General features: G+C 40.7%; 4 protein-coding genes and 1 long non-coding RNA gene across 7 annotated transcripts; 3 read left to right on the top strand and 2 right to left on the bottom strand.

Moving 5' to 3' along the window:
- The first annotated feature begins 1340 nt into the window (after window positions 1-1340).
- LOC115669869 (histidine biosynthesis bifunctional protein hisIE, chloroplastic) lies at window positions 1341-5723 on the top strand. Of its 3 annotated transcripts, none has more exons than XM_056321176.1 (5): window positions 1341-1633; window positions 4334-4579; window positions 4669-4764; window positions 4849-5000; window positions 5192-5425. In XM_056321176.1, the coding sequence occupies exons 1-5, from the start codon at window positions 1484-1486 to the stop codon at window positions 5193-5195; spliced, it is 648 nt and encodes a 215-aa protein (XP_056177151.1). In that variant the 5' UTR covers window positions 1341-1483; the 3' UTR covers window positions 5196-5425. The 3 variants fall into 3 exon arrangements, with proteins under 3 accessions (XP_056177151.1, XP_030446877.1, XP_030446878.1); XM_030591017.2 differs by having other exon boundaries at window positions 1344-1633; window positions 5304-5723; XM_030591018.2 differs by having other exon boundaries at window positions 1492-1633; window positions 4324-4579; window positions 5304-5723.
- Window positions 5724-6506: 783 nt separating this feature from the next.
- Window positions 6507-7680, top strand: LOC115669870 (PRA1 family protein G2). The gene has a single exon (XM_030591019.2). It carries the CDS (start codon window positions 6621-6623, stop codon window positions 7266-7268), a length of 648 nt encoding a protein of 215 aa, XP_030446879.1. The 5' UTR covers window positions 6507-6620; the 3' UTR covers window positions 7269-7680.
- A 327-nt stretch (window positions 7681-8007) lies between these two features.
- LOC115669868 (uncharacterized) lies at window positions 8008-11451 on the bottom strand. The gene is made up of 2 exons (XM_056321175.1): window positions 11305-11451; window positions 8008-11227 (listed from the first exon to the last, which is right to left on the bottom strand). The coding sequence occupies exon 2, from the start codon at window positions 11224-11226 to the stop codon at window positions 8188-8190; it is 3039 nt and encodes a 1012-aa protein (XP_056177150.1). The 5' UTR covers window position 11227; window positions 11305-11451; the 3' UTR covers window positions 8008-8187.
- LOC130140789 (uncharacterized) lies at window positions 11104-12251 on the top strand. The gene is made up of 2 exons (XR_008818785.1): window positions 11104-11371; window positions 11451-12251. It is a non-coding gene; the product is annotated as an uncharacterized LOC130140789 (long non-coding RNA).
- Window positions 12252-22404: 10153 nt separating this feature from the next.
- LOC115669970 (zinc finger protein ZAT1-like) lies at window positions 22405-23388 on the bottom strand. The gene has a single exon (XM_030591140.1). It carries the CDS (start codon window positions 23386-23388, stop codon window positions 22405-22407), a length of 984 nt encoding a protein of 327 aa, XP_030447000.1.
- Window positions 23389-25183: the final 1795 nt, after the last annotated feature.

The raw sequence follows: 25183 nt of genomic DNA on the forward strand, positions 1-25183 counted from the left end.
CTTATGAGGTCACTTATCCCGACAATACTTTTAATATGAGCACGCTTATCATCAGAGTTCCAACACTCATTACTGCCAATAAAGTGGATTAATTACAAGATACAAGTCTATCGCAATATATATTGATTTCAATTTGGTTAGGGTTTTGTCATTCAAGTTTCCTATTTTTAGGGATACGTAGCCTTCCATTTTTCCTCTAATATTATGAATTAAATAAATAATGTATATACTAGATACTTTGCATGTGCTCCATGCATGGTAGAGAGGAGATGGATGTAAGTTGTTTCTAGTAGGAGAATAGATACACACATGAAATTCAAATGTGATAATGTGCTCCATGAAAGTATGAGTTTTATTTGTTTATTAGGTAAATGCTCAAAGATAATAAATTTCAATAAAAAAAATATTTAATTTGGTCTTTAATATTCCATATCGAAAATAAGGATAATCTAATTTTTTGAAGAGTGGACACATTTGAAAGTTGGTTTCCAGATATAGCACGCATAGATACACTAGCAATTCGGAGTGCGTAAGGGACATTGGGAAAACGAAGAAAAAATTGCCCGGTTAAGAAATATTCGAACAAAAGAAATCGATAGAAATACAAAGACGAAAATTACACACTGCAAAGATAGAAAAGATTCAACATTTACAACTGAAAATATGTGAGATATGAGGTAAAGTTTATTAGTTTACGCATTTGTCCGTGGATATAATATTCGTAGAATCATAAAAGTTGGAGGTGCTCTTGCTTTATATAATGAAATAGTAGATAGATTTTTAGCATAATAATATGACATATATTATATAGGGAAAACGACACAAAAAGTCCATAAACTTTGGCCTGATAAGCAATGTGGTTCCTAAATATATAATTTGTTCAATGTGGTCTCTTAACTGTAGCCCAATATGCAATGTGGTCCCTGAACTTTCAATTTGTTCAATGTAGTCCTTAAACTTTTGATACATGCTCAACTCAGTCCATGAACCATATGAAAATTTTCAATGTTATCCTTGAGCTTGAATTAATGAAAGGTCAATATTAAACATTTTCATATAATTAGGAGACTAAGTTGAATATGTACCAAACGTTTAGGGACCACCTTGAACAAATTGAAAGTTCATGGACCAAATTACACGTTGGGCTAAATTTCAGATAACACATTAAACAAATTAAAAGTTTAGAGTCAATATTGCACGTTGCTCCAAAATTTATAAATTATTTGTGTCATCATCAATATATTTGGGCCAAAAGCCTGATTTTTCCCTCAGTGGGCCTTCAAAAGCCCTTCCTTCAAGGAAAACCCTAAAAATGGCGGCTTTAAGTAGAGCTTTCCATCTCTTTCTTGCTCCATGCCAGTGCAGTTCGCGCATCGGTGTCTCCATCGACGCTTCCGTAGCACTTCGTTCCTTCTTCTTCAGGTCGATGTTGGGTCCGTAGTGAGGTGGGTGTTTGCTCGTTTTCTCTGCCGGTTCGTGAAAAATGGTGGTTTCGTCTTCCCTCCGTCTTCAACCCGCGGGGCTTCCCGCCCTGAGAGCTTCCGGCGGTTGCTCCGGCGGGAGAAGGACGAGGCGCCACGTGGCGTTCGCCTCCGCAGATGGGTCGGTGAAGGATCATTCTCTTCGGAGCAAGGTACTGCGACTACGTCGGGATTATATAATGTCGGAGCTTCTCGTGATGATATCGAATATCTGGGTGTTTACGGCCTCGATGTTTCTTCGACTGTTTCGAATGGAACATGCGGCATCCCGTGATGAGCTGTCGTTGTATCTCTCTTTGTGGGATATAGTTCATTGCCTCAATGTTGATTAGTGACAGTGGCTGTGTAAATGGTTCTGCTTTGGCATGCATGGCTTCTTGAATGTTATTTCTTTTGGTTTGGTATATGTAGCCTAAATCTTGGTAATTAACATGTTTTTGGGTTGTGGATCTTCTTCATTTCAGTGTTGTGTTTGAAAGCAATTCGCAATTTCAGTACTTTATGTGATTATACTCATGCTGATGAGTTTTTTTTTTTTTTTTGGGTTTTGTGTGATTGTGGGGTTTAGTCATTTTGTATGTGAGGCATGTGGCACCCAGACTTAGTCAGATGACTACCATTCTTAGTTGGTAGATGTCGTTACTTGTCTGGAAAAGAAAAGACGGAGAAGATAACCGGACGGGTGGGTTTCTCACCTGTCTCGTTAATCTCTCTTGAAGGTGTTCATCGTTGCCCGATGATATTTGCTTCAGTTATCTTCGAGCTACATCTGGACTTCATATTGTTCAATTGTTTCACCCCCAGTGAAATAAGTGTGAGAATGTAGGTCTGGATACATTGTGTTCTGATGTGGATCAAAACATATGTATATGTGCAGATCTATGCTGCATATCCGTTTAAGGAAAGTTACACATGAATCGGCTTCTTGTAGGTCGACTGTTAAGTTGGCTATGTTGATTATTTTCATTGATACATTATTTCTGGGATATCCATTTAACATCTATGTCCTGTTATCTTGTATTTTCTTTTGCTTTGTCTTCTATAAGTCTTGTACATCAAGTGAGTTGAAATTTGCAAATGAAAATTTATTAGATTCTTGTAGGTCGACGCGCTGTTAGACTGTGGAAAATGGGAATCTGTGTAAAATGGGATGATAAAGGTTTGGCTGTGGCGATAGCTCAGAATGTGGTCCCCAGACTTAGTCAGATGACTATCATTCTTAGTTGGTAGATGTCGTTACTTGTCTGGAAAAGAAAAGACGGAGAAGATAACCCGACGGGTGGGTTTCTCACCTGTCTCGTTATCTCTCTTGAAGGTGTTCATCGTTGCCCGATGATGTTTGCTTCAGTTATCTTCGAGCTACATCTGGACTTCATATGGTTCACTTGTTTCACCACTAGTGAAATAAGTGTGAGAATGTAGGTTTGGATACATTGTGTTCTGATGTGGATCAAAACATATGTATATGTGCTGATCTATGCTGCATATCCGTTTATGGAAAGTTACACATGAATCGGTTTCTGGTAGGTCGACTGTTCAGTTGGCTATATTGATTATTTTCATTGATACATTATTTCTGGGATATCCATTTAACATCTATATCCTGTTATCTTGTATTTTCTTTTGCTTTATCTGCCATAAGTCTTGTACATCAAGTGAGTTGAAATTTGCGAATGAAAATTTATTAGATTCTTTTAGGTCGACGCACTGTTAGACTGTGTAAAATGGGATGATAAAGGTTTGGCTGTGGCGATAGCTCAGAATGTGGTACCCAGACTTGGTCAGATGACTATCATTCTTAGTTGGTAGATGTCGTTACTTGTCTGGAAAAGAAAAGACGGAGAAGATAACCCAACGGGTGGGTTTCCCACCTGTTTCGTTATCTCTCTCGAAGGTGTTCATCGTTGCCCGATGATGTTTGCTTCAGCTATCTTCGAGCTACATCTGGACTTCATATTGTTCACTTGTTTCACCTCAGGTGAAACAAGTGTGAGAATGTAGGTTTGGATACATCATGTTCTGATGTGGATCAAAACATATGTATATGTGCAGATCTATGCTGCATATCCGTTTAAGGAAAGTTACACATGAATTGGCTTCTAGTAGGTCGACCGTTAAGTTGGCTATATTGATTATTTTCATTGATACAGTATTTCTGGGATATTCATTTAACATCTATATCCTGTTATCTTGTATTTTCTTTTACTTTGTCTGCTATAAGTCTTGTACATCAGGTGAGTTTGAAATTTGCGAATGAAATTTATTAGATTCTTGTAGGTCGACACACTATTAGACTGTGTAAAATGGGAATCTGTGTAAAATGGGATGATAAAGGTTTGGCTGTGGCAATTGCTCAGAATGTGGCACCCAGACTTAGTCAGATGACTACCATTCTTAGTTGGTAGATGTCGTTACTTGTCTGGAAAAGAAAAGACGGAGAAGATAACCCAATGGGTGGGTTTCTCACTTGTCTTGTTAATCTCTCTCGGAGGTGTTTATCGTTGCATGATGATATTTGATTCAGTTGTCTTCGAGCTACATCTGGACTCCATATTGTTCGCTTTTGTCACCCAAGCGAAGTATTTGTGAAAATGTATTGTTTGGATACATTGTCGTCTGATGTGGATCAAAACATATGTATATGTACAGTCTGTTTGGGGAAAGTTACACATGAATCTGCTTTGAATAGTTTTTATGTTGGGAATTGCTATTTTCATTGATACACGTGTGATGGGATATTAATTTAACATCTATATCCTGTTTTCTTGCAGTTTCTTTTGCTTTATCTGCTATGAGTCTTGCACATCAAGTGAGTTGTAATTTGTGAATGAAAATTTAATAGATTCTTGTAGGTGGACACACTGTTAGACAGTGTAAAATGGGATGATAAAGGTTTGGCTGTGGCAATAGCTCAAAATGTAGACACCGGAGCCATCTTGATGCAAGGATTTGTGAACAGAGATGCATTAGCTGCAACTATCTCCTCTCGTAAGGCTACATTTTACAGCCGGTCCAGATCAAGTCTCTGGACAAAGGGAGAAACCTCTAGCAACTTCATCAATATATCTGATGTCTTTCTCGACTGTGATCGGGACTCTGTAAGTTCAAAGTTGTTGGTTATTTCTCTCACCTTGCCCTTTTATCTTGTTTGATCTAGTTCAAGCAAGCATTTATTTTTCTTTTCCAGATAATATATCTTGGGAAACCTGATGGACCCACTTGCCACACTGGGTCTGAGACATGCTATTTCTCATCAATAGAGGACATACTGGAACCATCCCAGGTTTGCGGCGCTCTACGTTTGTGAATCTATTAATCAATGGTACTGGGTCCTGAAATCTAATGAGAATAAATTAAATGGTGCTAGGTCACAAGAGATGAACTGGCTTTGTCTACGTTGTACTCATTAGAGTCTACTATCTCAAGACGAAAAGCTGAATTGGCAGAATCACAAGATGGGAAGCCCTCCTGGACGAAACGCTTATTACTTGATAATAAGTTGCTGTGCTCAAAAGTCAGGTATTGTGGTGAAAATAACGAGAATCTTATGCTGTCCTGAAGTTCTGTTATTTAAAATTCTTTCTTTCTTGAGAAAGACAGGTAAAGTGGTCGATTAAAGTTCTGAAAGCCAACAGTTTCACCTACTCGCTTTTTATTTCTGTAGCTTGTCCTGCACCTGTAATTTTTATGGACCTTATATTTTCTGTTAGATAAAGTAGGTGAAAGAGAGAATGAACGTCCAATGGTGAATTAATCTGGAAATTGCAGCAGTTAACATTATGGGTCAAATAGTTGTTCCTAAGACGTAAGCTTCATTTCCAGGGAAGAGGCGGATGAGTTGTGTCAAACGCTTGAAGAGAATGAAGATAAGGCACGCACCGCATCAGAGATGGCAGATGTGCTTTATCATTCCATGGTTCTTCTGGCTGTCAGAGACGTGAAAATGGAAGAAGTTTTGGAAATTCTTCGACACAGGTTCTCTCGGTCCGGAATTGAGGAAAAGAAAAGCCGAACAAAAGTCTAAGCATGGAGTTTTCTCTGTATGTGTATGTCATCATTGTATTATTTACTTCTTTCCCGATGGTTAATAACGGAGAAGAAAGTAAAGGTGCACCTGAGTACCGATTACTCAGTTTGTTGTGAGAGTCTTGTCAAGTCTCTTCTCATTTGTACTGAAGGTGAGCTTGAGAAGGCATTTTGATACACTTTGGTTGTCAAATATGATCAGGACTTTACTTGGTATATGACGGTTGCAAATTTATCAATGTTTAGTCTGATGATGCCTATTGTCGGTTTTAGGTTGTGTTTGAAGGGTCAGAGAAAGGCAATGTGGGATGTAATTCTGGTGCACATCCAGATCTTTGTAAATAATTCTAGTGTGCTGCAATGAATTCAACATCAAAGTCGAAATTAATGCCATTACACCTGATATTCTTCTTTCTCCGATGGACAACTCTACATAATCAAAAGTTGAAGTCGCCATAGTGCTGTCCAAATACAGTACATAGTTACTTGAGCACGTTATAGCAGGTGGTGTTTTGAGCCATTTAAATGTTCTGCTTAGTTTTTCCTTGGTTGATCTGGTACAATTGCATTTTCAGTCCTGAAAACGTGTAGACTAATATCCCCTTGCCTCTCCATCAACGGAGATAGGACGAGCTATGCGCACATTTGGCACCAACTCATGAAAAATAGTACATGTACATAAGGGCTTAGGGGAACGAGGCAATGACATGGCTGTGATGGCAAGCGAATGAAAGTGTTCACGCGGTGGCGCCTCGAGACTCACGAGAGGGAAATGTGGCGCGATCAGATCAAAGGTTTCAAGGCTCGATATCGACCCACCCCGCACACCGATCAAAGTATAGTTTTTACATGTCGCAATGGAGGGTCAAAATTTTCCAATAATCTTAGAAAAAGAATATCGAAATCTATATGTTTATATATCATGGTGCTCCTTTCAATAGTGATCTCAATTGAAGCAATAATTTTTCTAAACCGTTATTTAACCTTTTCTTGATTATGTTTGACCACAATAAAAAAGCAGTCTTTCGTATCTCACAGAGAAGAGAGGCTTGGACAGTTTGAACGGTCGTTGAGGTCAAACCCGTCAGGACAAGCCCCACCAACCGTTCCACGATGCAACCCCCAGCCGCAACCCACCCCAAGCCCGCCGCCTCCGCCCCCGGCGGCGCCACCTACACCACCATACCCATCTCCATCTCCGACGTCATCTCCCGGTCCGTCCACAACTTCTCCGCCGCCGTCTCCCGCCACCGCCCCTGGCCCGAGTTCGTCGCCGCCGGCTCGTTCGACCGGCCCGGGTCCGCGTCCGCCGCCCTGGCCCGGATCCGCAAGAACTCCGCCTACTTCCGCGTCAACTACGTCGTCGCGATCGCCGCGTGCGCCCTCGTGTCCCTGCTCGGAGCCCCTTTCTCTCTGATCGTCTTCGCCTCCGTGCTCGCCCTCTGGCTGATCTTCCACTTCTTCAGGGAAGACCCGTTGATGGTCTCGGGCCACCAGCTGAACGACCGGTTGGTGCTCTGTGCTCTCGTCCTGGTGTCGCTGTCGGCGATTTGGTTCGTGGGTCGTGTGGAGAATCTGGTGATCGGGATCGGAGCCGGGTCGTTGCTCTGCGGGGTCCACGGGGTGCTGAGGAACCCCGACGGGCTGTTTCTTGACGAGGACGAAGCGGCTTCTCAGGGCCTGATCGGGTCGCGGGTCGGGTTCGCGCCCGCACCCGGGTTCGGGTACAGCGTGGATCGCGGAGATGTTCTTGGGGATTGATTGATCGTGTGAAAATTGTCGAGGGTGATCGATTCCTGCGAGTCTTGACTTGGGAGTGGGGTCGGTGTCTTGCTTGGGTTTGTTTGTTTGTGGTGTGATAGGCACAAACCAGAAGTTTTGAGGTTGGTTTGAGTCCAATACTATTGGATTTGAAGGGTTGTTTGTTCCCTCTAAGAAGGGTTTGACTTGACTTTTAGTTTGTAAATTTCAGTGGGTTTTTTCCTCATTTGGATTTTGTGATGTCACGCTAGGAAGAAGATAGATTCTTGTTTTTCTGAAATGGTCGTGGGAGTGAGAGATTGTTGTGTTGGTAAAATTTTGAGGACTTGTGAGTTTTTTGACTGCTGCATCAAGATTGAGTTGTGGTTTGATTCGTGAGAAAGCAAAAACACTTGACTTGTGTGATGTGAAATGTAATGTTCCCATTCATGTCTCACCTCTGCTGTTGTGGTTGTTGCCTATGGGCAGATCATTTAATCAGCAGCGTGGACCTTGCAGATAACAATGGAACATGAACATCTGCATATGTTAGTTTCAGATTTCTGCCATCTCGTCCGCTGAAAATCGGGGAAAAATGGGGAAGATGGAGTCCGATCAGCTAAAATACGCGTCGGCGTGTGTGAGACAACTATGTCGGAGACGCTTGAGGTGGTACATTGTTCCGATAAGCTTTGTGTGCTCTTAGTCTCTCTCTCTCTCATGATTTTATCTGTTTCCTAAGAAAAGGAATGCAGGAGAATATATGAACGAAAAACTACTATTCCTGTCAATGTGAAAGAAATGTGTAACAACGGTGGAGGTGTTAGTGAGGACTCTTGATGATCTTGCATCTAAACTAACGTGGTTACAGTGTTTTTCACAACAAAACTGAGCTCAGCCGACCATGAACATAGCTCTTTTTTTTCGTTTAGAGCGAGCATCAGATCTTGCTTCTCATCCTCACTAGCTTGGCCAATGTCTCTTGAGCAGCCAGGGTCAGGGCATGGTTATGCCCGAGCATCACTGTCCTAATACTAATGCAAGTCCTACACAGCTCTTCACCGCTGTCGAAGTGACCGCCCCTCAGCAGCAATTTGGCTCTGGTCTCCAAAAGCGTGGCTTTCAAAAGCGTCACGTCCTGCCACACGTACTCGTCTACCCTTTGGCTTCCCGGGTTCAAAGACTTCTTCCAACAGAGTGAGCCGTGGCACCAGTCCTGTATTTGGGACACGAATGACTTCTCCACTTCCTCAAGCACGTTCGTACACACTTTTAGGAGCTCCAACGCCGAGTTGCATCTCGAGAAGGTAGTGAATGCCCTGATTGCCAGGGGCAAGGCCGTCTTTTTGATGAACAGAACCATGTCAATTGCCTTGAGTTGGACTAGAGGGGGCTCAGACTTGAACCCAAAGACTAGGAATGCACAAGACCAGAGGTGATCTGAGTTCAGAACCGGGTTGCCGAATTTTCTCACGCCATGGACTGTTGCTTTGGCGGCAAGCAAACCATCTCTTCTTCGTGCAAGTAGTTGAGTTACGGGGTCCAACTGGATCCAATACCCCGGTTGCCTATTAGCTGTTCTCGCCAGCCCAAGTTTGACTAGAAGGACAGCTGAATCTTCCTCGCTTTTCCAGGTTTTGGGTGCTAAGCAGCAGCTCAAACCGAAAAACTTGGTCCAATTCAACTGGTTTCCACTGGCTGGCATACTCTTAGCAGCTGAGGCGAGCAGACTCACTGAGATTGGTGCCGGGGCAAACCAAGCACCAACAAGTAGCATTTTTGACGCCATAAGGTTCCTCCTCACACTGGTTTGCTCTAAGATATTGAAGCAAAAGAACAATACTTTGACAAGGAAGGGATTGTTTTTGTAGAATTGTTCATCGCTAAGGCTTACATAGGAAGTGTTACTAGAAGAGCCATCGAGCGGGACTTGGTTCACTGCTTCAAAGAGCGCAGATGGGGAAATGGCAAGTTCAGAGAGTAATGATCCGATAATCCACATACCATAACTCAACCTCCCTAGCTTCTCATCAAACTTCCGCAGAACCTCGAGCTCTTGAGCTGGATAGTCTCTCTTCCTTCTCCCTCTCATTAGGATCATCGCATCAGACAAAGGCAGAGGTGGAATCTGTATCAAATCGAAGTTCATTATTTTGGGTAGCCGTGTCGTTATGATCACGTGGGATCCCCCGGTGTTTCTTGGAATCAAGTCGTGCAAATCTTTACCTTCCCACCATTCCCTCTCAGTTTCCAGATTGTCAATGATTAGCAAGTAAGGCATGTCACGGAACAACTCTCTTTTAACTCTTTTGAACGCTTCAAATTCTTGCTCCTCAAAGCTTCGGATACGTCCTCTTTCCTTTTCGGCATCAGCGCTCACATCTAAGCCCAAATTGAGCGACAGATTCAAGATATTTTGCCTGAAATATCGAGCCTCTCCACCCACCCACAGCACCATTTTATATCTTTGAGAGTACCTGTAAGCAAATTCTAAAGCAAGCTCTGTCTTCCCAATGCCAGGAACGCCATTGAGGCAGACCACACCGCTGCCTAAGCCTTTGTAGCTCCCGCTCTTCGACTTCTTGTACTTCAATCTCTTCAGAGAGTTCCTTCCCAAAACTGGCTCTACCCAAGCCTCCAGTTTTGGTTCTTTGCACTTTCCCACATCTAGACTGATGAATCTTCCTCCTTTTGTCGTAGTCGTTTCACTCTCCTCATCTGCAAGCCCTTCAGATTGCCCACTCGCTTCTCCTTTAGTAATGGGCATCGCGTAGTCTTGCTCGAAACAATCCCCAGATCCAAATAATGCGTTCTCAATCTCCGTGACTTCTCTCTCTCTTCCGACGAAATATCTGTTTCTTGGGAAGGGTATTTCCTCAAATGATTCAACATCCCTCTCGGCCACACTTGTGCGCCCGAGTTTCGCTCTCAAAATCCCGCCGGCCCTTGCTATGCAGCTTCTCCAATTGCCTTCATTTGCTTCTAGCTTGAACTCATGGCACTTGATTAGTCCATCAATGGCTTCTCTGCATTCTTTATCAGTGGTGTTAGAATTGAGTAGGCCTGTGACCTCAGCAGGGCCCGTGTCAAAGAACAATGGAACCAAGTTCTTCTTTTGAGCGAAAAATCTGATCTCCTCCAAGCTAAGAGGATTCATAAAGCTGGAACTGGTAACAACCACTATTCCAAATGTCACTGAGCAAATCACCCTATCTGCAATCTCATGACTCTGACCATCTGAGTACTTTGCTCTATCGGCCACAAAACATGCAATTCCCTGTAGCTCAAGCTCTGACTTGAGCCACTTGCAAAACCTCACCAGATTCGGGTTCTGCCCATGGAAACCTATGAACACATCACAGCTCCTCAGCTTGGCATTGGCAGCCGGAGAAAGTGCCCCTTTGCCAAAGGAAATCCGAGGGACCGGGAAGGAGAACGAGACTCGGGGCGGCGCCGGGTCCGGGACAGAGAGGCAGGTGACGAATTTGAGCTTAGGATCATACGGGTCATCGGAAAATTCGTATTGGTCAGATGGGGGAGTGTAGGAGCTGCTCGGGATGTCATCTGACTGCGACCCGGTGCCGCGGAACGATGCTGGCGGAGATGGATGTGCCGGAGGAGCCGGGTCCTTCGGTGGGGCGGAATTATCTGTGGGTGGTGGTGTTAAGGCCCTTGGAGATATGTATGGGGATTGCAAGGCTGAGACAAACGCTGATGAGGGTGGGGACACAAGGGAAGGGGAATTATACGGGGATGATTCAATGGATCTCTTTATGTTTACACATAGTGATTCTTCTACTTTAGAGCCAATTGGTGCCAAAATGTCCTTACCGGAGTTTTTGCTGGCATTAGCAATCTTGATGGTGAGGCCTGTGTTGATTACATTGTCTTTTGATGTGGCTGAAACTGAAACCCCATGTGCTAGAGCATCCTTGAACAGACTGGAGGAGGGTTTGGCTGGTTTATCATCCAACTCCATCCTCAAATATCAAATGAATCTTCACTTCACTACCTCTTAAGGATCTGCACTAATCTTCTTCTAAGAAACATTACCCACCTCACAAAATGCACTTTTGAATGCTCTCGCAGGCTCTGAAGTTGAGAAAGCTTTCTTCTTTCTAGAGGTATCGCATTCACAGGGCCTTTTTCCAGGGAGAAACTGGGCCTGTTCTGAGGATTCTTTCTAACATCTTATACTGACAGATGCAATTTGAGTGGCTGAAAGCAAGAGACTGGCACAAGAAGATGTAATGCAACAGTGGCATTCAAAGCAGGAGTCATTCATCTGCAACTGCATGTGATCTTCCACCTCTCGATGTGGGGCCTTGTCTCTTTCAGACTAGCGGCAAGTCACTAGCGCAAACTGTTTGCCTCAGCACCTGGGAACAGGTTTTTGACCAAGCGTCATCAGCTTCAGTCGTAGGATATAACATGAAGAAAGGGAAACGTTCACCAACAAGCTTTTGCTCTGGAACACAATCAATCGATGGCATTTAAAATCACTTCTCCTAAAATAATGCTGAGAGTTAAAGAAAGGGGAGGATCAAAAGTTACTTTCTTTGAATCCAAACAATCATTGCAAACAAAGGAAAGATAAAGGTTTGCGTTGACAGATCATGAGTAAGTTCATCACATCAATAAAACAAGACAAAATGGGTGCCCAAGATACAGTTGGGAAATGATTAGAACTGACCTCTCAACTTGTTTCACTTCTCAGGCAAACAAGAAAGTATCAAATCATCTCTCTCTCTCTCTCTCTCTCTCGCCCCCTCTCTCCCTGGATTTTGATTTGAATAAACAAGATGTACAGGGAGGGAATCTGATGTATGGGTTGGATCTGAGAGGCTTTGAACAATTTTTTTTTTAAAAAGAGAGAGACCCACAAGAAGTGCTTCAAAAGGAGTTTGCAGGGTGGCTCAAGCACAAGTGAGTTGAATGGGTGCAATATTCTATATGCTTAGTTTAATAATTTTTCTTGGGCTGTGGTAATTTCTTTTTGTTTTATGTGTTGTCCACACTAATCTCTTTCTTTATTGCAAATTATGAATCTATCCCGGGGTTCTTACTCCTCACGGAAGCCAAAGATTGGTCAGAGCAGAACTAAGAGAAAATGGCATTGGAGACGGCAAAAACAATGACATAGAGCCATGTCCCCTTGTGCATTGCTCATTCAAACTACATCTTTCCTGCACAAATTGAACCTCTCTCTTGCTTTTTTTAACCATTATAATTTTTATCTGTCCTTTTTTCTTTTGTGGGTTTGAGGCTTGTCTGGATTTTTCTCAGTATGTGTACTTATCTGACATGGGGTTTGAAACTAAGTTGCTCTGGAAATTGGACCAAGACCGGTCCAACTGGGGGACTGAACTGCAATAATTATTGATGCCCCTCAATTTTTTTTTTCTTTCTTTCTTGGTAGACCCTAAGGAAAAGATACCTTACATGCAAGACCTCCCAAAGATACCATTTTTTTTCCAATAATTATTCATATTATTTGAACATTATCAATCATTATTCATGTTTAGCTTTCAGCTTTAAGACATGTAATGTTCGACATTAGCATTCCAAACGTACCAAATTTTTGCTCCCATCTTACATTATTTGACCATTATTGATCATTATTCACATCACCTAGTGCTATTAGATCCCTAATGTTTTGCATTAGTGGGTGCAGTCTAGAATGTTTTCTTTAGATAAAATGCATTAGTAAGTACAATCTAGAATGTTTTCTTTAATTCCCCTTTAATTGCCTGAGAATAATTCACTATGTTTTCTTTAGATAAAGTGCCGACTCTCCATTTAAATGAACTAAACGAAATACGCACCAACAAGTGAATGAATATAAACTTTCGCTTTTTTTTTTTTTACATTCTTACAAGAAAAAGAAAATTAACCAGTTCTTTTTAAGACATTCCCCTTTCATCTATAACCATTTTAAGGAAATGTCCATTCTATGATAGAAAAAGATTAAAAGGGACATAGATTTAGAAATGGGGTCATTTCATTCTTAAGCAAAATTGTGATGAAAGGACAGACAGGTCAAAGTCTAAGCCTCTAAGGTTTTATGCCTTAATTCTCTGGGCCATCTAAGAAGACCCACAATCATAAGATTGTCTCCCAAACAGCATGCACAACATTCACTTTTGCCTAAGTAATTGCCTTTACACCCTACGGGGAAAAAGAAAAGTGGGGGAGAATTGAAGCTTAACTATAATTAGACCTCCTTGACATGTGTGCTAAAATATATTTATATTTAATTGAACATGATACCTACATAGGTTCATCTTTCATTTGGGTAATGACGTGATATTTTATCAATATAGCTCATGTTCTTATAATAGTAGATAAACTTAGCTCATCAAAATAGATAAAAAAGAAGAAGAGGTTAATATCCCGAAAAATCCCGAACTGGTACACATGTGACAAATTTACCAAAAACTAATTTTTTGACAATAAAAAACCCCAAACTAATACACCTGTGACTGATTTACCATAAATTAATTTTTTGACCATCAAAAACCTCAAACTGCTACATTTGTAACAAATTTACTCTCCATTAAATTGAATTAATATTATGAAAAATCATAAAATGGTACACCTGTGATAGCTAGAGGGTAAAACCCCAAATTAATACACCCGTCAACTGCCATGTGTCATCCAACTCAGAAATTTGACGATAAAATTTAACGGAAATTAACATAGGATAAAATTGTCACAGATGCACAAGTTTAAGATTTTTTCATGATAAAAAAATTAGTTTTTGGTAAATTTGTCACAAGCGTTTTAGTTTTGGATTTTTCGTGATATTAATCCTAAAAAAAAAGCATGTAACATTCTTATCGCTACCTTTTCGTTTAAATTCTAACATAGATGCGCGATTGCGTGTTTTTCAAACTTCGCTCTTGGAAATTGTTAAATCCGATGATTTTTCCTCTAATTGCTCTTCAATTTGAATGTTCGATGAACCATAATGAGGTAAGAGACTTAACACATCAAAATTAAAGAATGTTATCTCGAGAGAATAATGCATGAATTTGGAGCTTGGGGATCACCTTTTTGCCGACGTCTTCTGATAGTGCATGAATAATTGGGATTTAATGTTATTTAATGAAGCATCATTGGGCCATATGCGCTCGATACATTGTCCTTCAAAGCCACATGTATGGGATGGTGCATGAATATTAGACTCCCATAGCTCCAAATGTAGAGGCAGCTCATTTATGTTGCATTGACTAACTTTTTTAGGGCTAATCTAAAAAAAAAGCACCAACTTTACCTTAAGCGATAATTTTGACCCGAACCTTTTTTTGTAAAGCACCAACTTTTACTCGAGTCCCAAATTTTGCTCCCGTGATGTAAAATTTTCAAACTGTTCAGGCCAAATTTGGAATTCAAGTGAAAGTTTGTGATTTTTTATGAAACAAAAAAAAGTTCATGCCAGAATTGTCACTCAAGGTAAAGTTTGTGCTTTTTTTTTTCTTTTTTAAATTATGCCAACTTTTTTTGATATTATAATGTATTGCACTCATATGTGTATGCTACTCACTTTATCTATATAGATAATGGTTTCTTATTGGGTGTTTGATGGTTGAGCGTTGTATCATGCTTGCTGGCTATGGATTGTGCTTTGTTAAAAGGCAACTCAATAATTGGTTCTTTTCATTTATATCATTATCCCTAGTGTCTGTGCCTTGTGCACACCAGACGTGGTGCATCCTAACTAGCTTTTGGCAAAGGATAGGTCCGATCAGCTTTGGTCCGGTTAATTCAATCTCCGCTCATATAGGATACATGTCATTTTCTTTAAAAATTTTGAGCGCGGGGTTTGGTCGAATCTAGACCATTTCAGGGTCGATCTGTTTCGATTTGCCCACTATCCTGATGCGGTTCGGATCATTACTAGTCTTGGATTCTCTCGAGTTTCAGATAGTTAAGATATAAGTTTATTTTAGTTTTGACATCGGTGAAGACATCAACGGATGGGTCGGATCGATTTCGATGGGATCAAATTTAATTTCGATCCATGTTTGCATACGAGCCACTTTGATTGCAAAAATTTTGGTTTAGCTTTTGGGCTTGCATGGGTTCGGGCCATGTTGGGTTCAGATTCGATTCTCTTCGTTTTCGGGTTTGAGCCGGGTTTGGGTTTGCATGGGCTTGGCCCACATTGGGTTTGGATTCGTCTTTCTTCATTTTCGAGTAGGGCCGGGCTCAGGCCGAATGATTTAGATCCTTTGTGTCCGGGTTATTTCTGATATAAATCGAGTCGGATACGATGACTTTTATCGCCAACTTGGGTTGAGGCGCATCGATTGGATCAGATCAAGTTTTAGGGATCGGGTCGGGATTTATATATATATTCTAGTTACATGGATTCATAGTATATAGGAAAATGGTCCTAGAGCATAGTGGACAAAGGAAGTTTTTTTTTTCAAGGAGCAAAAAAATATGGAAACAAAAGAAAAGAAAAACTAGGAAGATGAGAGAGATCCAGCTCAAGATAGAGTAGACACGGAGAGTAATTTCATAGCAGCTTCACCCAAGGATTAGTGGGCCAGTGGGTCAAGTGGCTCGTGTCGTGGGTTTGACGTGGGCCACACCCCCATATGGCCCATTTCATCCTTCCACGTTCGGATATTATTATCTTCTCTTCCACTCTTTATTTTTTTAAATTTTTTTTGGATATAATTGAAAATTAATAACAATCTCTCTTTAATTAAAAAATATCAAGAAATTAAAAAAACAAATCCTAATCCAACAAATTTTCAGTATTTCATGTGAGGTAAAAAATTTCTACTGTCCCACACTTTGGGGTCTTTGCAACGGTATCGATGTTCGAGTGTCATGAACTCCTGAAAATTCTTTTTTATACTGCATACTCAAAGCTCAACTCGAGTTCGATCGAGTATTAAAGTATACATTTGAATTCGGCTCGACTAGAATAATGTAAGATATTCGAGTTCGATTCGACTCAACTTGATTACAATCAATTTGTATAGGAACTCAAGCACAAGCTTTAAGCTTGATGTTGAAAAGCTCGAATGACATGCTAGAATAGCTCGAGTTCGACCTTGATTGCACTCGAGTAATCATTAAATCGAGCCAAATGATTCGCGGGTAGCTTGACTTGAGTGATTCGTAAAAAACTTTTGGCACTAAAGTAAACGCCGTACGAAACTTTTGGCACTTATTATATCCTTATGTCTCCTCTAATTGAGTCTCTTGTTACTCTCTAGCATGCAGAGAAAGAACTTGAACAAGGTTACCATTCTCTCTCTGTTCAGTTCCTTGTGAATGTATGGCTTCTTGCCCTTTTTTCACATCAATATGTGTTAGAATATTTAAATATTAAACCACGCATTGATCTAACAACTTAAACTTTTAAAACAGTTGGCTGTGATCCCACAAAATTTCACATGGTATCAGAGTTGGAGGCCCTAAGTTCAAATTTTTTTAGGTCTCATTTGTTTCCCCAATTAAATATGTCCATGCTTCGTATTAGCCAAAAAGACCAGATTAAGCATGTTCTTTTTAGAACAGTTGGCTATTAACTGGTCGAATATCTCGTTTAGCCAAATATCTCGTTGCTCTAATTAACCAGAAATTAACCGATATAGTAGATGGTACAAACAAAGAGAGAATTTGATTACATTTTGACTGGGGGAAGAACAACAGAAGTGCCAAAAGTTGTGTACGGAGCTCACTTTGGTGCCAAAAGTTTCAAACGGATCATTTAAGTGCCAAAAGTTGTGAAAAACGATCACTTAAGTGCCACATCGCCGGAAATCCGACGTGGCATTTTTTTTATTAATTTCTCAAGCTGATGTGGCTCGCCGGAGGCTGATGTGGCATTTCTTTTTTTTTCCTTTTCTTTCATTTTTCCTTTCTTTTCTTTTTTTTCTTTTCTTTCTTCTACCATGGCCTGTGGCCGGAGGCCAGCTATCGGCCATGGCCGGCCTCGCCAGGCGTCGCCTTCCTCCGGGCGAGGGCCTGCCTCGCCGGATCTGGCAAGGCGAGCCCTCGTCGGGGCTCGCCTCGCCTCGCCAAATCCGACGAGGCCACGGCGGCCTCGCCGGGCCTCGCCCGGAGGAAGGGGACGCCTCGGTGAGGCCGCCGTGGCCTTGGCGAGGCTCGCCTCGCCGAGATCCGGCGAGGCCGGCCCTCGCCGAGGCCACGGCGGCCTAGCCCGGAGGAAGGCAACGCCTCGGCGAGGCCGCCGTGGCCTTGGCGAGGGCTCGCCTCGCCAGATCCGGCGAGGCCGGCCCTCGCGAGGCCACGGCGGCCTCGCCCGGAGGAAGGCGACGCCTCGGCGAGGCCGCCGTGACCTTGGCGAGGGCTCACCTCGCCAGATCCGACGAAGCCGGACCTCGCCGAGGCCACGACGGCCTCGCCCGGAGGAAGGCAACGCCTCGGTGAGGCCTCCGTGGCCTTGGCGAGGGCTCGCCTCGCCAGATCCGGCGAGGCCGGCCCTCGCCGAGGCCACGACTGCCTCGCCCGGTGGAAGGCGACGCCCGGCGAGGCTGGCCCTGGCCGGTGGCTGGCCTCTGGCCACCGGCCATGGTAGAAGAAGAAGAAGAAGAAAGAAAAGAAAAAAGAAAAGAAAGAAAAAAAATCAGAAAAAATATTTAAAAAATTGAATTATACACGTGGAAATGCCACGTGTCATTAAAATTTAAATATAAAAGCCACGTATTAAATTTGATCGGAATTTCTCGCCGTTGGCACTTAAGTGATCGTTTTTTCTCCGATTTGGCACTTAATACTTGTCTAGGTGCGCAGCCCATTGAATATGCCAGATTGGAAGTCATAACCTTAGCATATATAGGCAAGGAGAGAAGTGTATGGAGAAATCGCAAATCCAATGACCTTGGTTTGTCCATTCATACCATTCTGCTAACATTAGCCAGTGAGTCAACCAAAGTTTGAGTCCTGAGTCTTCGGAATTCAGTGCATCATTGATCAGCTCTTTGAGACAATTCATATAGATAAAATCAACAGAATCATTCCAAGAACAGTCTCATTCGCGTTAAGAACATGACTTCTCATCTCCGGTACTCATTGAATAATTCAAGAGCGATAGCTTCTGGGGCCGATACAATTCTTTTACTGCATCGGTTGATTTTATCTCGTCGTCAATAGTTTTAACAATCTTATTCTCCACTCCTGATGATCGGCTTTAATGTTCCCTCCTTATTGTGCTGTCATTCCTATGTGAGTCTACTGTGGTTCGAGGCAATACTTCCTCTAAGGAACCCTGCGTGTCAATCTAGGCTGCGACTTGGTATGGTTGCTTGCTGTAATTTTATATGCTTTTGTCTTGCAGAAGTGAAGAAGTTTGCTGGCATGCACGATAAACCTTCGGCCAGTTCACACGACCATCTCGATTCAAATTTCTCCCTACAAGAGGGGATTATCTCTACGACTTTGTTGCATTCGACGACAATCTGTTCCTAGTAGTGCAAACTTGTAATACGATGATTCTTCTCTCTTGCTTTTTGCAGCTTCTATATTATCAACAGAGATGAGCCTTTCTCCCCCCTCCTTTCTGGTTGAGTGAGAAACAAGAGAAGAGCTTCTTGAAGTTGCAAACATGACGCATTGAACTCGGTATACACCTTGGCCGTGCAAAACTGTTCTAGGATGAACTAATTATGCAGGTGAGGTGACCGGACTTGCTGCTCCGATCATCAGCACGTCCTACTGATTATCCAGTTTTCTCTTCCGGCTCCGTGGTATCTCGAAAGTTCTCCTACAGGTAGTTCAAGAACAATCATAGAAGTCTCTTCACTTCCTTCCTCTCTTCCCATTCTTTCTTCAGCATCAGACTAGATCGAATCCGTCTTGCTGAAAATGGGCGGTTGTATGTATGTAGATCGCCATGTTTTGACCATCAATATGAGCAAAGAGAAAATGTCATGAACCGCTTAAGCAAGCTATTCTCACCTTAAACTTAACTTGAATTCAGATCATTGAATACAGTGGGTCTCACGTGGATCCTATATGCATCACACCATATCTAATAGTCGACATTAGTTTAGTGTATTTACTAGGTTCACTCAATAACTTCCCTACTCGTTCCAACTAATGCACCATTTCAAATGATTCAATCAAGTCCTAAAGTATACCGAAAAGTGCAATTAAATCCTAAATCTTTCGGTTGGTTCAATTAAACTCCAAACATTTACTTGAGAATGCAATTAAGTCCTCAACATATACTGAAAATGGAAAATCTAAATGCCACATAGACGGCATTTGAGTGCCACATAGGCAACTTTAAATATTGTTCATCAAAATGACTTGATTACACTTTTTAAAAGGTCTAATACCCTAAAAAAGCTCGAACTTTAGCTCTTGTTCCAATTCTACCTTGTGTCTCATAAAAAACCTCAAACTTTAGGTTGTGTACCAATTCTACCCTAAACTTTTTTTTTCCTGTAAAAAACCTCCAACTTTAGGTTTAGTCCCAATTCTACCCTAATTTTTTTTATCTTATAAAAAACCCTCAACTTTAGGTCCAATACCCATTTTACCATAAATTTTTTTTTGTCTTATTAAAATAATCTAGCTTTAGGTACAGTTTCAATTTCACTTGTCTCATAAAAGATCACTAGCTTTTACTTGAGTTCTAAATCTGTTTTCCATTAACCCTCTATCAGAATTGCGCTCGTAGTGATTTTGCGCTTGGTGTTATTTCTCTTGCACTTGGGAATGTTCCATCTCTCGCGGTATCATAAAATACGTATCCTAGTTTAAAAGTAATTTATTGGCAATTTATGTAGTTTTATCTACTCTACAAAATGGATCAAGAGAAAAACATTGAGAAATAAATTTCTACACGAATGATATAGGTTATTTATAAGATGACTCTTGAAATGAGAAATAAGAAATCATCTAATTTTCAACAACGTAACATGGAAAAAAGAAACAGACTAATAATATAGGGAAATTGCACCAGAATTTATTTGATTAAAAAGTAAAAAGGTTACATAAGTCATAAATTATGTGAAATAAAGCTCATAATATAAATGTCCTGATTCAAAAACTAATTTATCTCAAATACATTTATAGGCAATCTGAAAATTTTAAAATTGAAGTAGAACGAAAGGTTCAAAAAAATGAAACATATAGCAGATTTGATACAAGTGATTTTTTCCGTCAGAATAAATTATATTAAGCTGAAATAAATAAATACACTTACTTCAACATTAGGATAATTTAAAACTAAACGATAAAAAATAGATATTTTTGAAAACTTAATTATTTATTCTCATATTTGTACAGTTCATTTATGTTAATTCCGTGCATGTACGGCTTGAACTATAGTCGTAGATTGCTCCTTGGAACTAACGGTGGAGATTTCACCATTTATGTCAGCTATAGATTGCTCGTTCGATCTAACAGTGGAGATTCCGCCATTTATGTACATTTATCGACGGTTGTAGTTCAAGCCGTATTTGTATAAATTAGGGCCTCCTCTCCTCATTTGTATCATTTCACAAATAATATAATATTCGGAGTTACGATTATTGTGAGTGTGAGCGAGTAAGGCTGACGATGAAGAAATTCCTAAGGTTGCACAGGTAAGAGATCCCTAAATCAACCAACCATGACAAGTTTCATTAAAGAAATCTACAAAGCAAGTTAAGTGAGGAAAAGAAAAAATATTACATTTTAAAATCCACTTAATTTGAAATGATTGACATAACTAAAAGAATTGATAAGAGACGATGATAAGTTTTAGACTTTAGCTAAGTTATTTGTTATTTAATAAAAATTTATCATAACTCACAATTCAAAGAAATTCAAAATAATGAATAAATAGTTATGACCTCGAACTGTGGCTAAGCCATTACCATAATTAAAACAAAGTCGATCATTAAAAAAAGTAAAAATATCATATTCTGAATGTAACTGGTACTTTTACTAATCCAATTTGCCTCATTTTGTATATCACAAATTTGTATCATCAACAATATACACGATTGGAAATATTTTTGCCGGCCAAATAAGTAAGGTGAACAAGACGGACTAACCAAATCGGGAACTGATCGGACCAGACCAGACTGGCCTCCTAGTTCCTAAAAGTGGAACCGGTGTCCGGACGGTCCGATTCCCGATTCCCTATTCCAAAAGAGAAATCGGACCGTTTGGATCAATTATTATTATTATTATTATTTTAAATGTAAACCTAATTAAAGTCCCTCATTTTAATTTTTATCTATAAAATGCACAGTAAATGCGATCCCGTGCTTGTAATTGGTCTTTCCATCACCTCGTACTCTCTCTGTCGCCTTTTTTTTTCCTTTTTTGGTGTCTATTATTGATAAAGCTTTGAACTTTTGTTCTCTTTTTTTTGGGTGTAGATGCTTTGGAGAATGGAAATGAAGGTGAATCCAAAGTTCATTGGCTCTTGTCATCATCTAAGGCAAAACTCATCATTGTATTATCTTCCCAATTTCATTGGACTGCTTCTGGTCCGATTCCCGATTCCTGAGTGGGACCAGACCAGATCGGGAATCGATTACATGAGATATATCAACTCCAGTATATGCAACGAGATATATCAACTCCAGTATATCCCAATTGCATAAGATATGTCAACTCCAGTAAAACAAGCAACTTTATTTTTATCAGCATCCGACTTTAATTCCAGCACCTAAGATAGGTGATAGTGTACCAAATTCCCAATTAAACTTAATTAGAAAGAATTCTTCCGGGTGAGATTGTATGTTTTAGTGCGCGATGATACACATATATGCAATAGAAAATCAGAGGAGATTGTGTAGGGCACTGTTGACACCTCGGAAGTCGGTCGCGACAGGCACGCTGGAGCTCCATACGTGCATGCAATGTCCCAGACACTGGTGATTCACTACACATATGCAATTAAGCATATTTATTTAGAAGCAGATACCAATTACAGAGATTCAATGACTTTGACCAAATTGAAAAAGGAAAACCTCTCCATTCTCACTTCTCACTCACTCTTTACCAGCCATCATGCTTTGCAATACAAAAAACAACTTGAGAAATAAACTATTCATTCAATGCACTGACCTCCAAGTCCTAATTATCAAGAATTCCTAAGAAATATCAAACAATTCTCATTTGACTCATCTTGTTAGTGAAGAAGCCATACTTACAGTCAACAGAATCATCATCCCTCTTGCTCATCCTCCTCCATAGGTGGAAGCTCGTTGAGGTCAATGACGAGCCTCTTGCAACCTGATGCCTGCGGGGCGCCATCACCACTTTCTCCACCGCATTCAGCATCTGCGCCGCCATCCGCTTCTTGAGTCGCGGCCGCGATTAAAGCGCTCTCATCAGCTTCTTGATCTGCTGGAGATCTTTCGTTATCAACTTCGTGATCATCTCCACTTTGGCTCTTCTTGATAGTGACCTTGCTGTGGCTGGACATGTGACTGCCCAAGGCTTGGTGAGTCGAGAATGATTTATTGCATATATTACACTTGAATCTCTGGGATGTCTTGGAAATCTTCCGGCTAACCGAATTTCTGGACGATTGCTTTCTTTTCTTCTTTTCCACTTCCTTTTCAAGGACTTCCTTTTCAACAAGAATACTGAGCTCAAGTTGATACTTTGTCACTTTGTATTCAACATCTTCACAATTCGACTCAGCTTCATGACTGTATCCTTTGTCGTCCTCGTCGCAACCTTGAAATTCATCCATCTTCCGCTTGCCTTTGCCATCTCTCACTGTTGTTGTATATGCCCGATCAGCTTGTGAAGACTCTCTCTTCACTTTCTTATCAGGTGGGGATGACTCCATCTTTTGCTTCTTGGACACCATTAGTCGAATTTTATCATCGTATTCGCCCTTAATCACCTCCTCCACATTGCAATTATTGCCTCGAGCCAACTTGCCTTCCGGGCCACTTGTGCTCGATGAATTGCTGAAAGCATGATTCCCTTTAGCAAGCAGCAATAGGATATCACTAGCTTCTAGTTCCACTTCGGTCGATACCCAATCCAACCCCGAAGGCGAACCCGAAGGCGAATCCAATGTGGATTGCAGCAATGCATTATCAGCGGGTGATGATATCTGGTAGATATCATCAGGATCGACACTAGCCCGATCACGAACCAGGCTGCGGGCGGACTCCAATATTGCGACCGGCATGCTGTGGTTCGACCTCGGGGATGAATTCCCCTCCACTCCCTGTCAGGGTGCGATCTCATGTGCCCAAACAAGGATTTCATAGAAGGGAAAGTCTTCCCACACATCACACAAGTAGCATCAGAATCATCCTTTTTAGACTTTGAGTCATGAAGATCGTCACGACTTTTCTTGAACTTGGCTTTATGAATTTTCTTGGCGAGAAACTGGTGATGTCTCTTGCTTGCTTGTGTGTGAACCCTCTTGTGCCCTCCTAACCCTTTTCCTGAACTAAACCTTTTATTGCAGAAATCACAAACATAATCTTTCCTGATTTGAAGGGTCTCTAATTGTTCGTCGCCGTGCATGCCGGTTTCTTCACCGTTAGACGGATTGGACGCCGTTGGAAGTTTAAGCTTTATGTACAATCTCCCTTTCGTAATATCGAAAGGCTTGTTCTCTCCGCCTTCATTGTCGTGATACTCAGGACAAAACTCAGTCTCTCGATCTTCATCCATTGATAGAAAAACGTAACTAAAAAGAGAAAAAATAAAAGTGTAAAAGACTTGTAACTAGAACAAAAGGTTGATATCATGAGGACACAATGAGCAGGTTAAAAAAAACTACTTGAGATATACTAAACAGCAAGACAATGAGGCATATAGATCAAGAGTACGTAGATTAGCCGAACCGAAAAGTTTGAAACACACCTGATCGAGGGTTGATCTTTTTTGTGACTGAGCTGATAAGAAGAAGAAGAGAGCAGGAAGAGAAGATGAAGAGCGAAGAGGTGTGATCAGAGCCGGAAAAAAAGAGAAGAAGTGGAAGAGCTAAAGAGAGGAGAAAGAATCAAGTCTGGATTCTTTTATTGTGGAGGATAAGTATTGTCTAACTGCTTCTAAGGAAAATTTATTTATGACGTTCAACTCCTATCTTTCAATAAATGATTTTTTTAACTAAAAAAAACCTCTCTTTCTTAACTTTTCGGTAGCTTCATCTTTCATAGGTAAGATCAAATTTTTCTCTCTTTTTGGAACGAAGTTGCAGGGAAAGAGGATGGATTTTGAATAAAAAATTTCCAACAATTTTCGCTCGAACTACATATCTATACAATGGAAACATACTGATTTTTTGTGTTTGAATTTAGATTTTGATATCTATTAATCTCCCAAGATCTCTCTAGAAATAAAATTTCGAGATTTGTTTTCTTAAGTGCATTTTATGTGGTGGGATATATTTGGAAACAAAATCTGGTCAACGAGATTCTAGGGTTTCCTAAATGCCTATTTCCTATTAATCAGAATATTGTCTAATCTGCTTGAAATGAGTTTTAACTAAACACTGTAAGTCATCAGGGTGGAACAGGCAATACATGGAAATATAAGTGAGATGATAAATGAGATTGACCTTATAAATGGAATGTAGACATAATGTTGACTGGAGTGACCTTTTGACTACACCGGTTCAAAGTCCATCTATGGTCATAATTTCAGTTAATAGTCAGGCCGATGTGGGGAAGTGTACCATTAAGATCGTTTGGGGAGGTGGAGAAGTCGAGATATGTAATAGTTTGATCCGAATATCAACTTATCTCTAAACTAGGGTTCCGTTTATTCCGCGAAAAATGAACGATTTGGAATATATATATTTTAAAAACAATAGCTTATATCGTGTGAAATAATCAATAATGAAAAATATTTTCATTGTCGACATCAATCTATATTTAAATATTTTCGTGGACGATGAAAATAATTTTCGTTCATTTGATTTTGTAAGCCATACAAGTGAGCATTTTTATGAAAATATTTTATAAATCATT

Source organism: Syzygium oleosum, unplaced genomic scaffold (genome assembly GCF_021117445.2).
Source record: "Syzygium oleosum isolate NSW1041296 unplaced genomic scaffold, Sole_v2.1 Sole_v2.22, whole genome shotgun sequence".
NCBI lineage: Eukaryota > Viridiplantae > Streptophyta > Magnoliopsida > Myrtales > Myrtaceae > Syzygium > Syzygium oleosum.

Coding starts and splice junctions, on each gene's coding strand:
- LOC115669868 (XM_056321175.1), bottom strand. CDS start 11,226: ATGGAGTTGGATGATAAACCAGCCAAACCCTCCTCCAGTCTGTTCAAG.
- LOC115669869 (XM_030591017.2), top strand. CDS start 1,484: ATGGTGGTTTCGTCTTCCCTCCGTCTTCAACCCGCGGGGCTTCCCGCC. Junction 1,634..4,333: donor ATCATTCTCTTCGGAGCAAG/GTACTGCGACTA, acceptor AGATTCTTGTAG/GTGGACACACTGTTAGACAG. Junction 4,580..4,668: donor TCGACTGTGATCGGGACTCT/GTAAGTTCAAAG, acceptor TTTCTTTTCCAG/ATAATATATCTTGGGAAACC.
- LOC115669970 (XM_030591140.1), bottom strand. CDS start 23,388: ATGCCGGTCGCAATATTGGAGTCCGCCCGCAGCCTGGTTCGTGATCGG.
- LOC115669870 (XM_030591019.2), top strand. CDS start 6,621: ATGCAACCCCCAGCCGCAACCCACCCCAAGCCCGCCGCCTCCGCCCCC.